Here is a 17,543-nt window from a genome sequence, read left to right as displayed (position 1 = left end):
AGCTTTAGCTCATCTAACTCCTGTGGAAGGGTCAATCTGCTGAATTAGGCAGCTAAAACATTGTGTTAACAAATTACTATGTGTATTCTTTCTTGGAATTTATTATTTTCTACTTCTTTGTAAGGTACAACTGTAACCACTAGGAAAAAGGTAAGGAGAAGAGAAAGCAGTGGGCATTTCAGAGAATGAAAGATTCTACTAACAGTATACTTAAGGTAACAGATCTTTATTAGGTCCTTTTTTAGAATTAAGAAATATTAATATTAGCTTACCGCATTTTTAATTAAAATCTAGCCTGCCATCACTTGGCTTGGGTAATAACATCACTTAGGTATAGGTGAATAAAGACACCTTGAAAGGCTGAAGTCAGAAGATCAAAGGTCTAGTCCTGGTTCTATGTAAACTTCGGCAAGTTATTTCACTTCTATGTGACTCAGTTTCCTCAAAAAAGAAAATGACTGGTATTAACCTTCCCCAAGGAATAACATGTGAGGCTAGAACATGTACCAAGAAAGGCTGCAGAATGCCAGAGAGTGATAAGACCCAGTATTGTTGTGACAGGTCAAGGGGGAGACAGCAGAAAGAGAACAGAAAGCCAGTTGTAAAAAAGAAAAGGTGACCTTTCCAATGACAGCCCCATGTCCCCCGCCTCCAAAGGGAAAGAAAAAAAAAAAGGTTCCAGTAAGAATCTGGTGCCTTGAGCAACAGTACCAGGCAATGAGTTTCATAGGGGTTCCAACAGTCATTTCAACAACTGGTGCTGGGACAACTGGAGAGCCACATGCAAGAGAATGAAGTGAGACCCCCTACGTCACTCCATATGTAGGCATACCTCAGAGATACTGTGGGTCTGGTTCCAGACCACTGCAAAAAAGCTAACATCACAATAAAGGTTAAGTCATAATCTTTTTGCTGGTGGAGGGTCTTGCCCTCCATTTATAAAAAATGTAACATCTGTGAAGCACAATAAAACTAGGTATGCCCGTACAAAAAATAACTCAAAATGAATCAAAGCCCATTGTTAAGAGCAAACAAAAAAACTTCTTAGAAGCAAACAAAGGCATATAAATCTTCTTGGCCTTAGATTAGGCAATGGTTTCTTAGATTTGACACTAAAAGCATAAGGGACAAAAGAAAAAACAGGCAGTCTTGGATTTTATCATATTGAAAACTTTTGTGCTTTAAAGAACAACATCAAGAAAGTGAAGGCAACCCACAAGATGGGCAAAAATTTTCATAAAATATGTATCTGACATAGGACCTGTATCTAGAATATACAAAGAACTCATATAACTCAATAACCAAAAGAGAAATAACCCAATTAAAAATGGGCAAAGGATAAACATTTCTCCAATGAAGATATACAAACAGCCAATAAGCACATGAAAAAATGCTCACCATCATTAGCCATAAGAGAAATACAAATCAAACCACAACAAGATACCACTTCATACCCACTGGGATGCTATAATCAAAAAGGCAGACAATAGCAAGTGTTGGTGAGGATGTGGAGAAACTGAAACTCTCAGACACTGCTGATGTGGTAGAGGAAAACGGTGCAGCTGCTGTGGAAAACAGTCTGTTCGTTACTCAAAAAGTGAAACAGAGAGTTACCATAAGACCCAGCAATTCCACTCCTAGGTTTATTTCCAAGAGAAATGAAAATATATGTGTACACAAAAACTTGTACAAATATGCTTGTAGCAGCATTATTCATAATAGCCAAAAAGTAGAAACAACTCAAATGTCCATCACGTGATAAATGGATAAACAAAATGTGGTATATATCCACAGAATGAACTATTACTCGGCTATAAAAAGGACCGAAGAACCAGCATATATTCAATATGGATGACCCCAGAAAACATTATGTTAAGCCAAAGAAGCTAGTCACAAAAGACCATGTATTTTATGCTCCTATATATATGAACTGTCCCAAATAAGTAAAGCTATATAAAAAGTAGATTCATGGTTGACTAGAACTAGGGGAGAGGGGGGAAAAGTGGGAGAATGACCGCTGAAGGGCACAGGACTTCTTTGGGGGGAGTGCTGAAAATGTTCTAAAATTGATTATGGCCATTCTGTGAATTTACTAAAAACCATTGAATTGTACACTATAAATGGGTAAATGGGTAAACTGTACAGTAAGTGAATTATATTTCAAAAAAGCTGTTACCAGCTCCCCTTTCCCCTCCAAAAAAGGAAAAGGAATCAGGAACCTGTCTTTTCTCTGTAGAAATACCACACCTCTTGTCCCAAACTAATTATTATAGATCCCATTCACTCTGAAAAGTGCCCTGCTTTGTATAATAAGTGTACATCATTACCCTATCACTATGTGTCATCAGGCAGGTGGCTTTGCCCTCTGGGCCTCAGATGCTGCATCTTTAACACAGGTCTACCCAGTTCTGATCACCATTGACCCCAGCACTATACTCCCCAAAAACTCTGCTTTAGAAGCTATAAAACCCTGCTCAGTTGGTCATAGGGTTCACCATTATGAACCAAAATTAACAGATTTGAAGCCCTGGGCCAGTATAGATTGCTGGGTCCCAGAAAAGAGAGGCAAGACAAAGAGTAATTCCTTAGTCTACCAGTTAATGATATTCAAATTTTCCTCATAGGCCACTAAGAAAGGTGATCAATCCAATCATATCAATGCAGACAAAACGCTCTAACCACATCCCCTAAATATGAAAAAAAGATCCACATTTAAATGGGGCCCTCACAGAAAATACAATGTCCCTAGGAAACTTGGCAGGTTTGGCAGTAGGTAAACCAAGGTCTCCTTTAAATGGGATTTGGTGAGCCCGCCCAAGAGAGCCAGGTATCCTGATAGTCAAGCTCATCTGATCATACAATGGGATGGTCATTTGCTAGTCCTTACCCATGACTGCTAGGAAATAAAATTATACCAAAGGAGCTCAAGAGGAATTATTTTGTTCTCACCCTTTTTATATTAATGAGAATATGCCTAAAAATAGCCTTTCTACACACACCCTCCTCCAATCCCAGGTCTAGGTCTGTGTGGCAGGTCCTACACGCATATTTTGGTATCCACCACACCAGTGTAGAGAGATGAATCCATCTCTGGGCTTTGTAGCAGCAGATCCTCAGAAACAAGGTAAAGGTGAAAGAAGAAGAAGGCACAGAATAAACCCCACTCCCATCAATCCATCCAAGAAAAGGACAGACAGATGCTCACCAGGGTCACCAAGAATGGAAACCAACACGAACGAAGATAGACGATGGTGGCAAATCACCCCCATCTAGTCAGCAGTCTTGGTCATGGAGCCAGTTACCAGAGAAGAAGGAAGGTTTGGGGTGAGGCAGAACTTTGTCTGGAGGCAGAGGGAACCAATACAGGCGACACCAAGATAACCAGGGGACTAGCTTCCAACTAAAAGAGCAAGGGGGGTTCAGAGCAGACACTCTACTGTTCGCTTCTTTAGAATGACAGATCTAGGAAAAAGACCATGGCATGGAACCATTCAAAAGCTGGAGGCCAAGGGGAAGGGAGAGAGGAGCCACTGGCTTTCTGCATGCCAGAGACTCTGCATCCACGGGTTTCTGCTGGTTGTTGGTCTGTGGCTTTCATACACCAGGCGAGGTCACTTCTAGTGGCAGCTTGTCAGGGGAGGTTGCAGCTCACAGTGGTGCAATCTCTACATCCAAGTGGGTCCACAGGGCTGGGAGGTGGAGGCAGCTGTCCGATCTACTTCTGCTCAGATGCCACATTTCAGGATGATGTGGTAGCCATCACTGCTCTCGGCTGCAAGGGAGAAACACTGGGCATTTTCTAGGAAGTAAGGCATGGCACCGTGGCATCTGGGAGTCTCAAAGGCATGAATATTGGCACAGACCACCAAAATAAGGCTGTGCACAGCATAGTGTGCTGGCAAAAGCAGAGATTTCAGTACATGCCTTCACATTTGTCTTGTTGAGTTTCTTTCTGACAACGGGCCTTTCCACCACAGTTCTGGGCCCAAGGAGGCCCTGGACAAACTGTATTTCTCAGGGTGGTACAGTCCCCAGGCCCTGTCATAATGAAGCATCTATAACCCAGTCAGAAGGCCTTTGTTCTGACAGATTCCACACAGTCCCCTCTCCCGGCCCTTAAGGAAGGTCACAGCTGGTCTTTCCTTTCTCCTGGACCATGAGTTCTCTCTCAGACTCCTTCCTCAGGAGAGCCCTTCACACCCCATCCCACCCCTAGCCCAGGCCCCCAGTCCACCAGTCTTAGCTGCTGTATCCCACGCTTACTCTTCCTGGAGAACCACGTTTTAGAAAAATTCAAATGCATCTTATGCTTGGCACTAAATTCATAGAGAACACTGTCTGGCCAGGACTTCCCTTTCAGAAGTGACTTTGGGGCCAGTCTCACTAATTCTCACATTCCAGGATTAGGGTTCACAGAAGTTTGTGTTTCTCATTCCCAGAGGACATTCCCAGGTCACCTTCTCCAGAGGGGATAGCGTGCAGGAAGCCCCACTCACCTCACTACCTTACCCTGGGGAGTGCAACCAACATACTTTAAATAAACAAGGAAAGCTGGCTGGGGGTGTGCTTTACCTTTTAAGGTACTGAGGACAAAACAGGATTCATCTTGGAAATTCTGTACCATCTGAAAGGTAAAAGAGAGACCATGTCCCTTCAACAAGTTTATAACATGAAAAGCCTCTGATGAGCTGCCCAGCTACTCGCCGTCAGAAATGACAGTCATTGTGTTTACACAAATGCAGGCCAATGGTGATGCTTAACTTTCACTAAGAAAATGTGATATAAAAAAATATATACAAAATGATTACAATTTTAAGTAACAAAAAAACTGAACATAAAAGACAAAAAGAAACCTGGAAGGGAATCAAGATGTTATTAAATTTAATATGGGACTAAATTTTTGTTTGCTTTTGTTTTGTTTTCCTGGTTACTGGGTTTTCCAGTACCTACAAGAGACACAGTACAGGAGAGTATACGTATATACTAGCAATAGATAAAAAGCTAACATGTTTTTAAAAACCTGGGTAATTAGCAGGCTCTGCCTATTAAATTTCTAGGAGGACCAAGTACGGAGGTGGGCAACAGTGGGCAAAAGTGGGTTTACAGTTTCAAGTACCTGAAACACAGTTAATAAAGCTATTGAAATAATCACAAATTGCATGTTTTTTTCTATACAAACAACTGTAAACGTACCTTTGCCGACCCCTGTATACACAGAGTGCCACTCCCTGTATCTAAAAATGTGGCCAGAATTGAAGAATTACTACTCACCAGCCACCTTTCTCTGGAGTTCCCACTTAGATTAACTACCTCATGACTTTGGGTAAATCAACCTTTTTCCCTCCTCTCTCCAAGTAAAATGGGGCTGTTTCAATGATAAAAAAATATAACCAGGAGGTAGAGTGATGGAAGCTGGTGTCACTACTGGTGGAGTGTGAATCTGTGTAACAGCTTTATAGAACTGTCCATGTGGCCTATAAACATGACACTTGTCCTCCAGGCTGATGCCCTTGATAAACTGCACTTGCACACACAAAGCACACCTAAAAATGTCCAATACTGCACCAAAACCCAAAAAGAGCCACCATGTCAATCAGTACTAGAAGCATGAAGCTGCGCACTATGCTTTCAGCAGTGCCAGTGACCTATAACAGCACACCTCGACATGCATGTGGAGCCCAGACTGGGTGGCTTGGTTGGTTGGAGCATCATCCCATGCACCAAAAGGTTGTGGGTTTGATGTTGGTCAGGGCACATGCGTCAGTTGTAGGTTTGATCCCTGGTCGGGGTGCTTTCAGGGGGCAACTGATCAATGTTTTGTTTTGTTTTTCCTCTCTCTCTCTCTCTCTCCCCTCCTCTCTTCTAAAATCAATAAACATGTCCCCAGGTGAGAATTAAAAACATTTTTTTATAATAATATCATGTGACTCTGGCTAGTGTGGCTCAGTAGATTGAGTGCATATCTGTGAACCAAAAGATCACGGGTTCGATTCCTACTCAGGGCACATGCCTGGGTTGCAGGCCAGGTCCCCAGTTGGGGGCATGCAAGAGGAAACTGATTGATTAATCGATGTTTCTCTCTCACATTAATGTTTCTCTCCCTCTCTTTTCTTTTTCTCTTCTCCTCTCTCTGCAAATAAATAATATCTTTTAAAAAATTAAAAAATAAAATATTGTATAGAATGAAAGAAGAAAGTCAAAGAAGAATACAATATTATGTCACTTATATGAAGTTTTTAAATAGGCAAAATTCAACAATACATTGAGGAGGAACAAGGAAATGATTAATACAAAATTCAGTCCAGCAGGTGGAGGGAGGGGCAGAGAGGAATATGAAATTAGTTCACAAAGGGGCTTCCAACATAACACTACGTTAACTGTAGTGCAAGTACTGGGTACTTCAATTATTCTTTAAACTGTACACATATGTTTTATATACTCTTTGCATATGTATGCTGTGTTTCACAATACAGATGGTAAGAATTATAAAAATACACACATACACATAAACATTCATACCACACTCACACACTAGCTAATACAATAGCAAAACCCCTTTCCAATTTAAAAAATGCAACCACATTTCATTGCCTGCTCTGGATTTTGTCCCGAATCCTGCAAATCCACCCACCTGTAGGCCCCTGACCCACCCTGCAGGGTCTAATGATGCATGAAGCACATTTATTCTATACCGTTGGCCTGCACCCTCTAGGGCCCTGGGCCACCCAGCAACTTGGGCATGCAAAGCGCTAAGCAGTGCGGAGGGCTTAATCAGTAACTCCCTTGTTTAATTAAGCGCCCTTGCACCCCAACTGCCGGGAGGGCTGGCCAGGCTGCCTCCAGTGCTCTGGGCAATTAAGAGCCAAAGGTTTCCAATTGATTTGGGGTTAAGAGGCAAGGAGACTTCGGGGAATAAGAATAGCCTACTTAGCTGAAGTGGCATTTGAGTTCTGTTCTCTGCTTCAGTTGCTTAACTGCCTACTCTTGAGGTCACAGGGCAAGCTGGGGAAGGAACTTCCTTCAGGGACCCGTGAAATTGCCAGGGTTCCGTACATTCTTGGCTCCTGTCTTCATAGAAGAAATTCATTCTGAATGGCAAAGTGACAAGTCTTCCGTGCCACAGCAACAACCTGCTCAGGGCAGTCTAACCTTCTGGGCTATTCTAAAGTTAGGTTCTCAGGTCAGGAACTCTGGGCTTCATTTTCTCTGTCTACAAAATGGGGGTAAGAAAACAGCTGCGTAAGATTTGAACGTAGTAATATGGAAGGAATTCTGAACGAATGACAAAAATATCAAGTTGCAGAGGAATGTACAGCTGCATCTTTGTTGCATGTTAAAAACCTGAATGTACACACACTGAGGCACACAACAAACACTGGCACAAAAAATATTATCTGGCGGAATCTCACCAAATCCCATATAAACTCCTCCACGAAAAGAGTGAGGAAGATGAGAGCCTCTCACATTTGCCTTCTGCTGTTCAAGGCTGCTTGACTGCTTACCCTGTGATTACTCAAGGAAACACCACCTTGCAGACCTCAGGCTGGAACGCCCTGAAACTGAGACTCCTGTTTCAGGGGCTTTGGCAATTGTGATGAGGAGCAGAGGATTATTACTAATAATGACAATTATGAAATAAATATAAAGACCATTAAAAGCTTTACATTGCATACTTTGTCAAATTTAAAGATCTGTCCATTACCTGCTCCCTAAAACAAGTGCCCAGCACTGTCAATTACAACATCTGCTGTTTATTTAGCATCTCCTGGTACCAGACAGTCTTCTTGTTTTACCCTTACCTGCTCAATAAGTATTAAATATCCCCGTTTTACAGATGTGGAAGCTAAGGCTCAAAGAGGTTCAGTAAGTTTGCCCAAGGTTGCTCAGCTACTAAGAGCCAGTTCCAGGTGGGGTCACTGGACCAATTCCAAATGCCACATTTTCTCTACTTCCCTAGCCACATTCCTGTACCATCTCCTCTATAATCCTCTAAACAGAGGCTTTCATAGTTCCCCAAACTGGCTTAGGGCCTGCTAGGTGCTGGGCAGGGGGCTCAGGGTCCCAGCTGCACTCCCATCAGCCCACCTGGTTTTCTAAAGCGTTCATTTCAGCAGAGATTGGAGAGCCTGCTGGCTTGGAGCCTGGGCTCTGCAGCTGGATGAGCAGAGTTCGCACCACAGCTCCACGCCTTCCCAGCTGTGGCACCTGGGGGCACGTGGCCTCCCTGTGCCTCAGCTTCCTACCTGACATGGGACGATCACAGCGCCTACCTCATACGGAGGCTATCAGAATTAAATGAGTCACGTGTGCGCACTCCGAATAGCGGTGGGGACACAGTCAGCACTCAATAATGCTGGCACTCCTTACTATTACTAAGAGGAAAGGCCCAGGACAGAACGGGTTTAGAAGCCTCTGCTCCCCAACTTGCAGGAACGCCTACACGCGTCAGCAAGCCTGCTGAATAGCCCCTCCTCAGCCATGGGTGGGATCAGACCGCCCGAGCGCACAGCCCCCGCAGGGTCTGTTCGGTACCGGGGCCCTCCGCCAGCGGCTGCCTGTGCCCTCCCTGCACAGCTCTGGGCGCCCGTGACAGGCCAGGCAGGCTGCGGCCCCTTCCTCATCCAGCAGAGGGGCCTCTCTTCTCCTCCCCAGGGAGCCATATCCTTTCTTCGGCTCAACCGCCTCATGCACGCCACCCCTCACTGGGGCCTGCCGCCTTCCCTGAGTGAGCACCCTTCGGACTCCTCACTGCCTTCACCGTAAGCACCCCAAGGGCAGGGTGCAGTTTCTGCTCCTGGCTCCTGCAGGGCACCTGGCTGAGGAGGAGCTACGGAGTAGATATTCGATAGCTGTTCAGGGCCCAGCCATGGCCTCAGAACTCTCTCCCTCACAGTGGTGTTCCCAGCAGCCGCTGCAGCCATATGCAAGGGGCACGTGGATGAGACCTGCCTGCCACCTTTGTGCCGAGGTCATCCCCGACCCCCACAGGGTGTATTTCTGACGCAGGCTCTGCTGCTCCTCCCTGGAGCACAAAGGCCCAGCTCATCGGGTCGGGTCGGGTCGCAAGCTCACCTCGTTGCTGACCAGCACGTGGATGCCTGTGGGCCCCTGCCGGTAGACCCGGTGAATGTGCTGCGGGGAGATGCTGTACAGGTTGGCGATCTTCTCAATCAGCTCCAAAGTGGTCAGCTCTTCCAAGAAGATGGCATGGTACACTGCAGACAGGAGAAACAGGTCCTTCCATAGAACAAGTGCCTGCCTTTTAAGGAGTGTGCCTATCCCCCACCACACCCTAAGAAATCAATAGCATGATCGTAAGGATGATCATGCCCATATGGATTCCACAACATTGAGCTGTAATGGGCATATGCCAGAAGTCACATGGCCTCTGTGCAGCCCATTGACAGATAAAAAGATGCCAAGCTGTGGTCCATTTTTCCCTGTTTCAGTCTCTCTCAGGGGACTTTTATAAAACAGAATTCCTGGGTCCACCCTAGACCCAATGACATCCATTTAGGGATGGCAGCTGGAGGGAGAACAGCTGGCAGAAGCCTGTATCTCTTACAAGCTTCCAGTGATTCTGATGTGTGGCCTGATGTGCACCTCACTGCAGAACGATGGGGGAAATCCTGCGTCCTCTTTCCTTTCTTTCCATTGTCGAAAGGGGTCATCGAATGGCTTCAGGTGGCCAAGAGGGAGAGTTAAAGATAAATGCTACCTGACAGCGGAAGAGCCCTTCTGTTACCATAGACAGTCAGTCAGAGCATGAGCAGCCGGCGGCGACAGGGTGAGTGTGGAGGGGGGGCACTGTGGGGTCTGTACAGAGGACACAGGGGCACCGGGATCCAATGGTGCCCCGTGGACTCCAACTGGCTCTCCTGGATGTGCAGCACCACATGGAGCATTGGGATGCAGGCTGAGGGTTGCAGCATCTCCAAGCTTCCTGATGGCAGGTCCTTCAGCCCCTACACCTCCCTACAGACCCTGATGCTATAGACAGTCAGGGAGCACCAGCGAGTCTCCCCCATTGGCTAAGGTGGTGCAGGGGAGGGTCTTACACTGAGCACACCAAAAGCTAGAAAGATGAATGGATAAGGCCCAAGGGCACCAAAAGCTAAAAGCTAACAAGATAATTGGATTAAAAAACCTTCTCCTCCCCATCTGTATAAGAACCTCAGGCTTGTAGGAAGGGGGCTGTTCTTAGAGAATAGAGTCCACCATTCTCCCAGGTCACGGCACGTGAATGAACCTCTTTTCTTTTGCACCAGCCTATCTCGCAAGTCTGGCTTTCATTGCAGCAGACAGCCGAACCTGCGTTTCAGTTACACTTCACAGCATAAACAGGAGTCTGCTGAGCACTGTGACCCCAAAGGGAGAAGAGGGCACTAGACGCGTCATCAGCCTGTCAGAGAGTAAGAGTGGCCCTGAGGCTGGAAAGGCTTCTTATGCCAAACCTGTACCAGCCAGGTTAGGAGTGAACTCCATGGAGGCCTGGGTGGGTTATTCAATGTTCGGGGCCTCAAGTTCCTCAAAATGAAAACAGCTGGATTAAACTAGGGGCTTCCAAACTCCTCCCCCAACTAAGGAACCCACAGTTAAAATAAAAAATGATCAGAGGCCCAACTTTAAAGCATGCACACACACACACACAGTGGATCCCTTTGACGTGGGTGGCAGAGGTCACAGCTTCCATCCACGTGACAGATTCACCTTCCCACGATTTGAAGCATGCTGACCCACTGTTAGATTTTGTCCAGAAAATGTGGTCCCTGAGTAATGCTCCTTCCAGTACCAACACCAGGCCTCTCTCCTACAACTCCTTTAATAACAATTCTAACAGGACTGCTTTTTCCGAACTTTTTAGAAAGCCTGTTCAACTTGATCCAATTTTACTTCTCAAACAAATCAGAGTGCTAACAAAAAGGAACGGGAAGGATTACAGGCCAGCACCTCTTGTTGTAAACTTTTGTCCCTGGCCTCTCCTGCCCCAGCTGAGCATGGCCACCAGGAGTGCCTGGAGCTAGTAGACAGTGGCTCACGCCCCCTCTCAGCACGCGCAACATGGGGGACATTTTGAGAAACAAGAGGCTCTGGATTGGGTAATCCTAAATTCAAGTCCAACTCTTCTGCTTACTGAAGCAAGACCCCAGACAATCTCCCCACCTCCCGGAGTCTTGGGGGTACACTGCCAGCACCCACACTGCAGGGCCACCACAAGGTTAAATCATGCCCTGTGCATGGAACACCTGTCCTAAGCTGCCCTTTCCACATGTGTGGAAAACCATGACCCCCGGGCTCTGTACTTTGCAGCCTCGCTAAGCTGTAAATCACATGGAGGACCGGGACCTTCACCAGAAATGTACAAAGGCCGACTGAGGCTCAGAAAGCAGTTGCCAGGTCCCAGTGTGTGGATCCTGGCTCTGCCACTTACAATGCTGTCATCTTGGGCCAGTCAGCTGAGCCTCCGTTTCCCCCACAGTGAAACAATATTAACAATAGTTCCTATTATGAGAAGAAATAAGTGACTACATGGGAAGCCCTTAAGACAGGGACTCATTGTGCACTCTTACCGATACGCAGGGACCTGCAGAGAGGCAGTCAGGGCTCTCTCTGCGGCTAATACTGAGCACTGACTATGCAGGTCAAGGCTGGCAGCTGCTCACCAGACTCTCAGCACTCACAGGTGCTCAGAAGCAAGAAGCTCAGTGCTCCCTTCAGCAGCACACATACTAACTAACATTGGAACGACACAGAGAAGATTAGCATTGCCCATGTGCAAGAGTGACGTGCAAATTCGTGAAGCATTCTGTGTTTTTAAATAAGGCAAGACATCTTTTCAAAATTAGATAATGAAATAATGCCTCTCCACTGTATTCCTTCTATATTGTGTTCTCCAAGAAATCAATGAGGGAGGGACAATAAAAATATTTCCTGCATCCAGGTGACTGATTACTCTTCTGTGGAATAATAAAAGGAGCTAGAGAAATAAAGCATTTAAAAAAAAGAAAAGAAGAGGAAGAAGAAGAAGAAGCAAGGAGCTCAGAAGCAACGTGTCATCTCATTGAAACCTCACACATCTGCAGGGTAGTGCTTCTGTCTTCACTTTATACACGTGGAGGCTGCCGCACAGGCCCTGATCTCTGCCCAAGGACAGGGCCACTAGGTGGCATGGCCGGCACTGGTATTCAGGGACAGCTGACCTCAAAGCTTGTGTTCTCTCTCAAACTGCCAACCCACACCAGTCACATGCCCCTGAGGGGCTCCAAACCCCTTCAGCTGTGCTTCTTAGCCTCATGTAGCAACCAAACCAAATGGGAAAGACTCATCCCACTGCAGGGAATCACAGGAGGAAGTGCCCCTCAGATGACAAAGATCGAGTGCCACTTGTCACCTATCAGGGAGCCAAAAGGCCCAATGCCCAATTTTACCATGAGTAGCTCAGTGACATTAGGGGACACACCCACTCTCTGGACCTCTGTGTACTCCAGTGTAAAATAAGTGAGCTGGACCAGATATCCTGGGGAATGCCTTCCCCCTTAAACATTTCAATCCCAGGATAAAGTTTAGCAAAAACTTATCCTGTAAGAAACCAAAGTGAGGTGGATCTTGGGGAACATTCTCAGTGAGAAGACTGGGCCATTTCTCCCGCTGCTTTGCCACTCTGTAACTAGCCTGGTGGGCCAGGCCCTCACCACTCACCACACAGATTGCTGTTGTCCCTGCCGCCATCCCGCTTCTGCTGCAGGGGTGCTCGGTTCTGCTCCACCTCCTGACAGACATAAATGGTCATCTTCGGCCTCACATTCCTGGCGGGAAGGAAGGAAATAAATAGCAGGTATGGGAGCCTAAGCTCTGTCGTTCCAGAATGTTCCAGAACACAGGGTGGCTACAGCAGGGGAAGGACCCAGGGAGAAAGAAAGAAGGCTGTGGGGATGCAGAATGCCCTTCATAGTACACTTGGGAGCGGAACCCCAGCCAGACCCACCTGCCAAGGTGGGGACAGGGTGTGGGGGTGGGGAGGGATGGGGACAGGGGACTGGACAGACAACGGACTCTGCCTAGAACACAGAGCTAAAGAATGAGGCATTGTTCAGGGTCATAAGAGCAAATACTTTCTCTGGCTTACTCTGCCCCAGGCACCATTCTAGAACTTTACAGGCATGACTCATTTCATCCTCACACCATCTCCGAGGGAGCAAGGACCTCATTCTACTGATAAGGAAACTGAGGCTCATGGAAATTAAGGGCTTTTGCTCCTACTGAGGCAGATCTGGGATTCAAACCTAGGCTCTCACTCGATCAAAAACTGAGCTGTTCGTGTGTAGTTATTAGAATTTAAATTCATTAGTTAGTTAAAACTTAAAACTCAGTCTTGTCAGTCACATTAGCCTCAGATCAAGTGTTGCGCAGCCACACGTGGCAAGGCTACTGCAGTAATGAACAGTGTGCCACAGAACATTTCCATCATGGCAGGGAGTTACATCAGAACACAAGCCTGCTCTACGGTCCTCCCTAAAAACCACCACATGGGGCTGAGTAGCCTCACCTGTCCACAGCTTCCCTCTAGGAGGGGGCAGCTTAAAGCCTCAGACCATACAAGCACCTGACAACCTGTAGCTAAAGGGCCGAGATCCAGAGGCCAAGGCTTTCAGCAGACCAGGAGGAGGGCGTGGCCTTCAGGCAGGGTGTGCCACAGCAGGCTGCGTCAGCCACAGCCTGTCACCCTCGTGCTACAGCTTGGCCTGTGCCCCTCTCACCACGTCTCCTCCTGCATTTGCCCCGGACGGCCCCGTGGCTGGCTTCCTGCCACTCCATGCCTCCATTTGAAAGGGATACCCACCTGCCTTTGATGGCATTAAAGAGCCGGATTCCATCTGCGGGGCCACAGATCTGAACCAAATCATCTCGAGACATCTTCAGCAAGTCAGCACCTAGGCAGATAAGTGGGACTGCTCATTAAGTGGGACGCAGAGAAAAGGTCCCATCACCAGGCACCTGCAGACCCTGTGCTGGGTTAAGGTCAGTGGACAGGGAAGAGCCAGCCTCACGCTCAGGGGGAATCAGACATTCCATGGAGAGAGAAGTAGCAAAGAGCCAAACAACATGTAGATCACAGCCCAAAAGACAACAGAAGCTAAATGAATGGCATTCACAAAACACAGTGGAACAGATAGGTGTTTAGAGAAGCCTGTGCCTGCCCGCCCCTCCCTCTGTACTTTCTATTATTGGCATACAATGTATGTGTATCTCTGTGGACATGGGGCACTGATCATGTGTACTTGTCTGCATGCAGAATACACAGCTCACCGGCTTCAGTCATCTGAGCACACCCACACACCCAGCACAGAGACCAGTGGCAGAACAATCCCAGCATCCTCCAGGCCACTCCTGCTGGCCACGTTCCCAGCTCTGAGGAGCCGCTGTCCTGACTTCCTACAGTATAGACAAGCTTTGCTTGTTTTTTTTTTTGAAATTTACATAAACAGTATATACCCTTTTATGTCTGGCTCCCGCCTTCCAAGTTCTGTGTAAGGGCTTTATTCCTATTGTATGTGGTTATAGACCATTCATGCCCATTATGAGATATTATTCATTGCATGAATATACCACAGTTCATATAGCCACTCTCTGCTAATGCACATCAGGGATGCTCTCAGTTTGGCCATTACGAATAACTCTCTATGAACATCCTCATATGTGAATGCAGTACCTTCCTCAAAGGCCAAGGAGTCCCTTAAAGCTTTGTGACCACTTGGACTCCCCCAAGACAGGCATATTAGCCTTCTGCTAAAGAGCTGCCAATAGCCACGGGAGCAGAGCCACAAATTCCATCCCTTTTTACCTGCTGCAGTTAATGCACTGGTGTAGGTACAATTCTATAGGCACAATGACTCTCTTTCCATTGGGAATAAAGGCCAAAGTCCTCCCCCCGTTGCACCAGGGCCACTCAGTGCCTCCCTGTGCTCACCTCCTCTCCTGTTCCCCGCAACCCAATCACCTAGGTGTTCTGCTCCATGGCCACACCAGGCAGTTGTCTGCCTTGCAGTCTTTGCTCTTTCCCTCTGCTTGGAAAGCTAATTCCCCCAGCCCACCCCCACTTCTCCAGTACCCACTTGGCTCGCTCGCTCTCCTTGTTCCAGCTTACTGTTTCTCATCAAGGCCTATGCTGACCACCCTATTCAAGACCACAGGTAGCCCTGCCCCCCTCCCCATCCAGGACAAGTCAGGTCCCCCTTTCACAGGCAGGTCACATTCTATTGAAATGCACGGTTTATGTGTCTGTGCTGACTCAAAGCTGCAAGCCCCTTAAGGACAGAGTCCCTGTCTGGCCCTCCTCGGACCTCCCCACAACACAAAGGAAGTTCTTGGAAAAGTTGAGCTGAAAGACAACTGGGTGATTTCCTTTCATTGCCACAGATGTCCTAGAGAGCCACTCTTCTTGTTTTGGTCCCTGTCACTCTAGACTGACTCTGCTTGGTGGCAAGCCTCAATGCTCAGTTTACCCGTTTATCCCCAGACCCCTAGCTCAGGGCTTCTGCCTGATGGACCCATCAGGAAGGGCTTCAAAAGCCTTTTAAAGAAGGAAGAACCAGCTTTTCCTTCTCACCTGTGGCTTCACCTCCATCTTCCAGGCTGTGGCTCTGGACACCATGCGATGAGCAGCGTTTTGATAGGACAAGTGCTTTGTTGAGTATGCGCTGGCCTGCTCAGCTGAGGGGCCTCACCCAGGCAGACAAGAGCCCACCCCGCAGGTGAGGGGGAACTTAATAAAGGTGCCAGATAATCCTGCCTTAAAGCCACACTCGACAGGAAACTTCTAGGGGAAGGAGCTCAGTTCTCAGCACTTGGCCCAGGTCAGCAAGTGTGGGTGAGTGACACACTGCTCTGGGTCTCCAGGACAAGCCACAGCCCACAGGCACTGAGGGCAAATTCTAGAGGGTAAGTGGCCTTGCTAAGCGTTTGCAAGATCCCTGTGGGTCTAGAGAGGCTCACCTGAGAAGCTGGCGAACAGCCGGCAGAACTGCGAGAACCTGTTGCGGTGGAGCCACTGCTGGGCATCCTGGATGGAGGCTGACGGGAGCAGGTGCTGCGGACAGAGAGAGGGGCCTTGAGGTGGCTGCCCCAGAGTCTGTGCCCGGACAGGCAGCCAGCAGGCCCATACGGACACTTACGTCACTGCCCAGGGGCAGGGCCTCCACCGGGTGGGGGTGGGTCGGCGAGCTGTTGCTGCAAAAGAAGAGAACAGGCGATGAGAGCGAGTGCCTACAGGGCTCCTCACCTGCCTGCTGCCTCTACTCCCGTCAGCTTGGAGGCTTTCTTTAAATGAGAGTTTCCCCAGTCAGAGCAATGAGGGCAGGAGCCACCATCCACCTCCTCCTCCAAATCCCTAATGAACTCTGGTGTGGACAGCTGAGCTACACTGTCCCAGCCAGCCATGACCCCTCCACCCTGGGCTTGGCTTTGTTTTGGTCAGAAGTCCCTCCCGCTTGGAGTTCCCAGCCCAGCCTCAGCCCGGGGAGGGGCAGCGGAGCAGGAGACCCAGGTGGCGTCCACAGTGACTCAGTGCTGGACAGCAGCAGCTGCACAAAGGGGCCACGGAACACAACTCTGTGGCAACGGCAAAGGGCACAGGAACCCCTCGGGATGTCAATGTGCACTTTGACATCGTCCGTGAGAAAAATAAAACATTCTTATGGTTTTTCCCTTCTGACCCTCATCAGGGGCTCACTCAAACGGGGCACAGACCTGAGCACCTGGGTTTTTAAATTGAGAGAAAGATAGATTTGAAGATGACGCAGCCTGAATGCACTTCACGTCACTGAACCATACACTTAAATGTTACACTGGTAAATTTTACATTCTGTCTATTTTACCACAATAAGAAACCAAAGGACCCTCACAGGGATGCTCCTTAGACCAGCCATCAGTACAACAGCTGCGCTTCCTCAGGTGTCCACAGGACAGCAGGTACTTTGCACACATCCCTCTGACTCTGCGTGGAATTCTACACCCTTTACAGTGAGGCTGAGGATGGTTAAGGAACTTAGCCTCCGAAAGGTATAGATCTAAGGGTATGTCTGCCTGAATCTAAATACACACATCTCTGTCACCCGCCTCTCAGGGAGGGCTCTCCTCACCCAGTAAATCGAGTGCATATTTTGCTTCCCCATTAGGCGAGTTCTCTGTCTGCCAAGCATGGTCCTCCAGGAGCCTAAACACTCACCCGTTAAAGCCGCTTGGCGTTCTCCCTGCCGCCCCCCACCCGCATGAGCAGGACATGCGGAGCCACCACGGTGATGCTGTGGGCCCTGCAACATGCAGCCTGGGACGAGCTGGACAGCTGCCCGCCAGCCCCTGCACTGCTGTCACCTTGAAGTCAGCACAGCCTGTACAGTTGCAGGGCTGGGTGACCCACAGTGAGGCCTTTTCTGTGTTACAAGCCCTGAAACCTGGAAGAAAGGGTCCTGAGCTGACCCCCACGCCCCAGTGAAAGTGCACAAGGGCTGCAAAAGTAACCACAAAGGCCCTGGCAGCCATGGGCC

At 48.1% G+C, this 17,543-nt stretch overlaps 1 protein-coding gene and 1 non-coding gene across 2 annotated transcripts in view; one reads left to right on the top strand and one right to left on the bottom strand.

Moving 5' to 3' along the window:
• Positions 1 to 210: 210 nt before the first annotated feature.
• Positions 211 to 17,543, bottom strand: part of TFCP2L1 (transcription factor CP2 like 1) — a 56,387-nt gene continuing 39,054 nt past the window's right edge. The window contains exons 9-15 of the mRNA XM_090279245.1: positions 16,173 to 16,227; positions 15,994 to 16,087; positions 13,841 to 13,931; positions 12,700 to 12,806; positions 9,073 to 9,215; positions 4,573 to 4,624; positions 211 to 3,772 (exon numbers count right to left, since the gene is read on the bottom strand). Of these exons, the coding sequence (XP_090135371.1) occupies positions 3,726 to 3,772; positions 4,573 to 4,624; positions 9,073 to 9,215; positions 12,700 to 12,806; positions 13,841 to 13,931; positions 15,994 to 16,087; positions 16,173 to 16,227 (589 nt within the window). The 3' untranslated portion in view covers positions 211 to 3,725. The remainder of the gene's footprint in view (positions 3,773 to 4,572; positions 4,625 to 9,072; positions 9,216 to 12,699; positions 12,807 to 13,840; positions 13,932 to 15,993; positions 16,088 to 16,172; positions 16,228 to 17,543) is intronic.
• LOC150021843 (U6 spliceosomal RNA) lies at positions 11,706 to 11,816 on the top strand. The gene has a single exon (XR_016513473.1). It is a non-coding gene; the product is annotated as a U6 spliceosomal RNA (small nuclear RNA).

The sequence above is a fragment of the Furipterus horrens genome, unplaced genomic scaffold (assembly GCF_987537825.1).
Source record: "Furipterus horrens unplaced genomic scaffold, mFurHor1.1.pri manual_scaffold_1, whole genome shotgun sequence".
NCBI lineage: Eukaryota > Metazoa > Chordata > Mammalia > Chiroptera > Furipteridae > Furipterus > Furipterus horrens.
The sequence above is the reverse complement of the archived record's forward strand: the minus strand, read 5'-3'. Positions and strand labels throughout refer to the sequence as shown.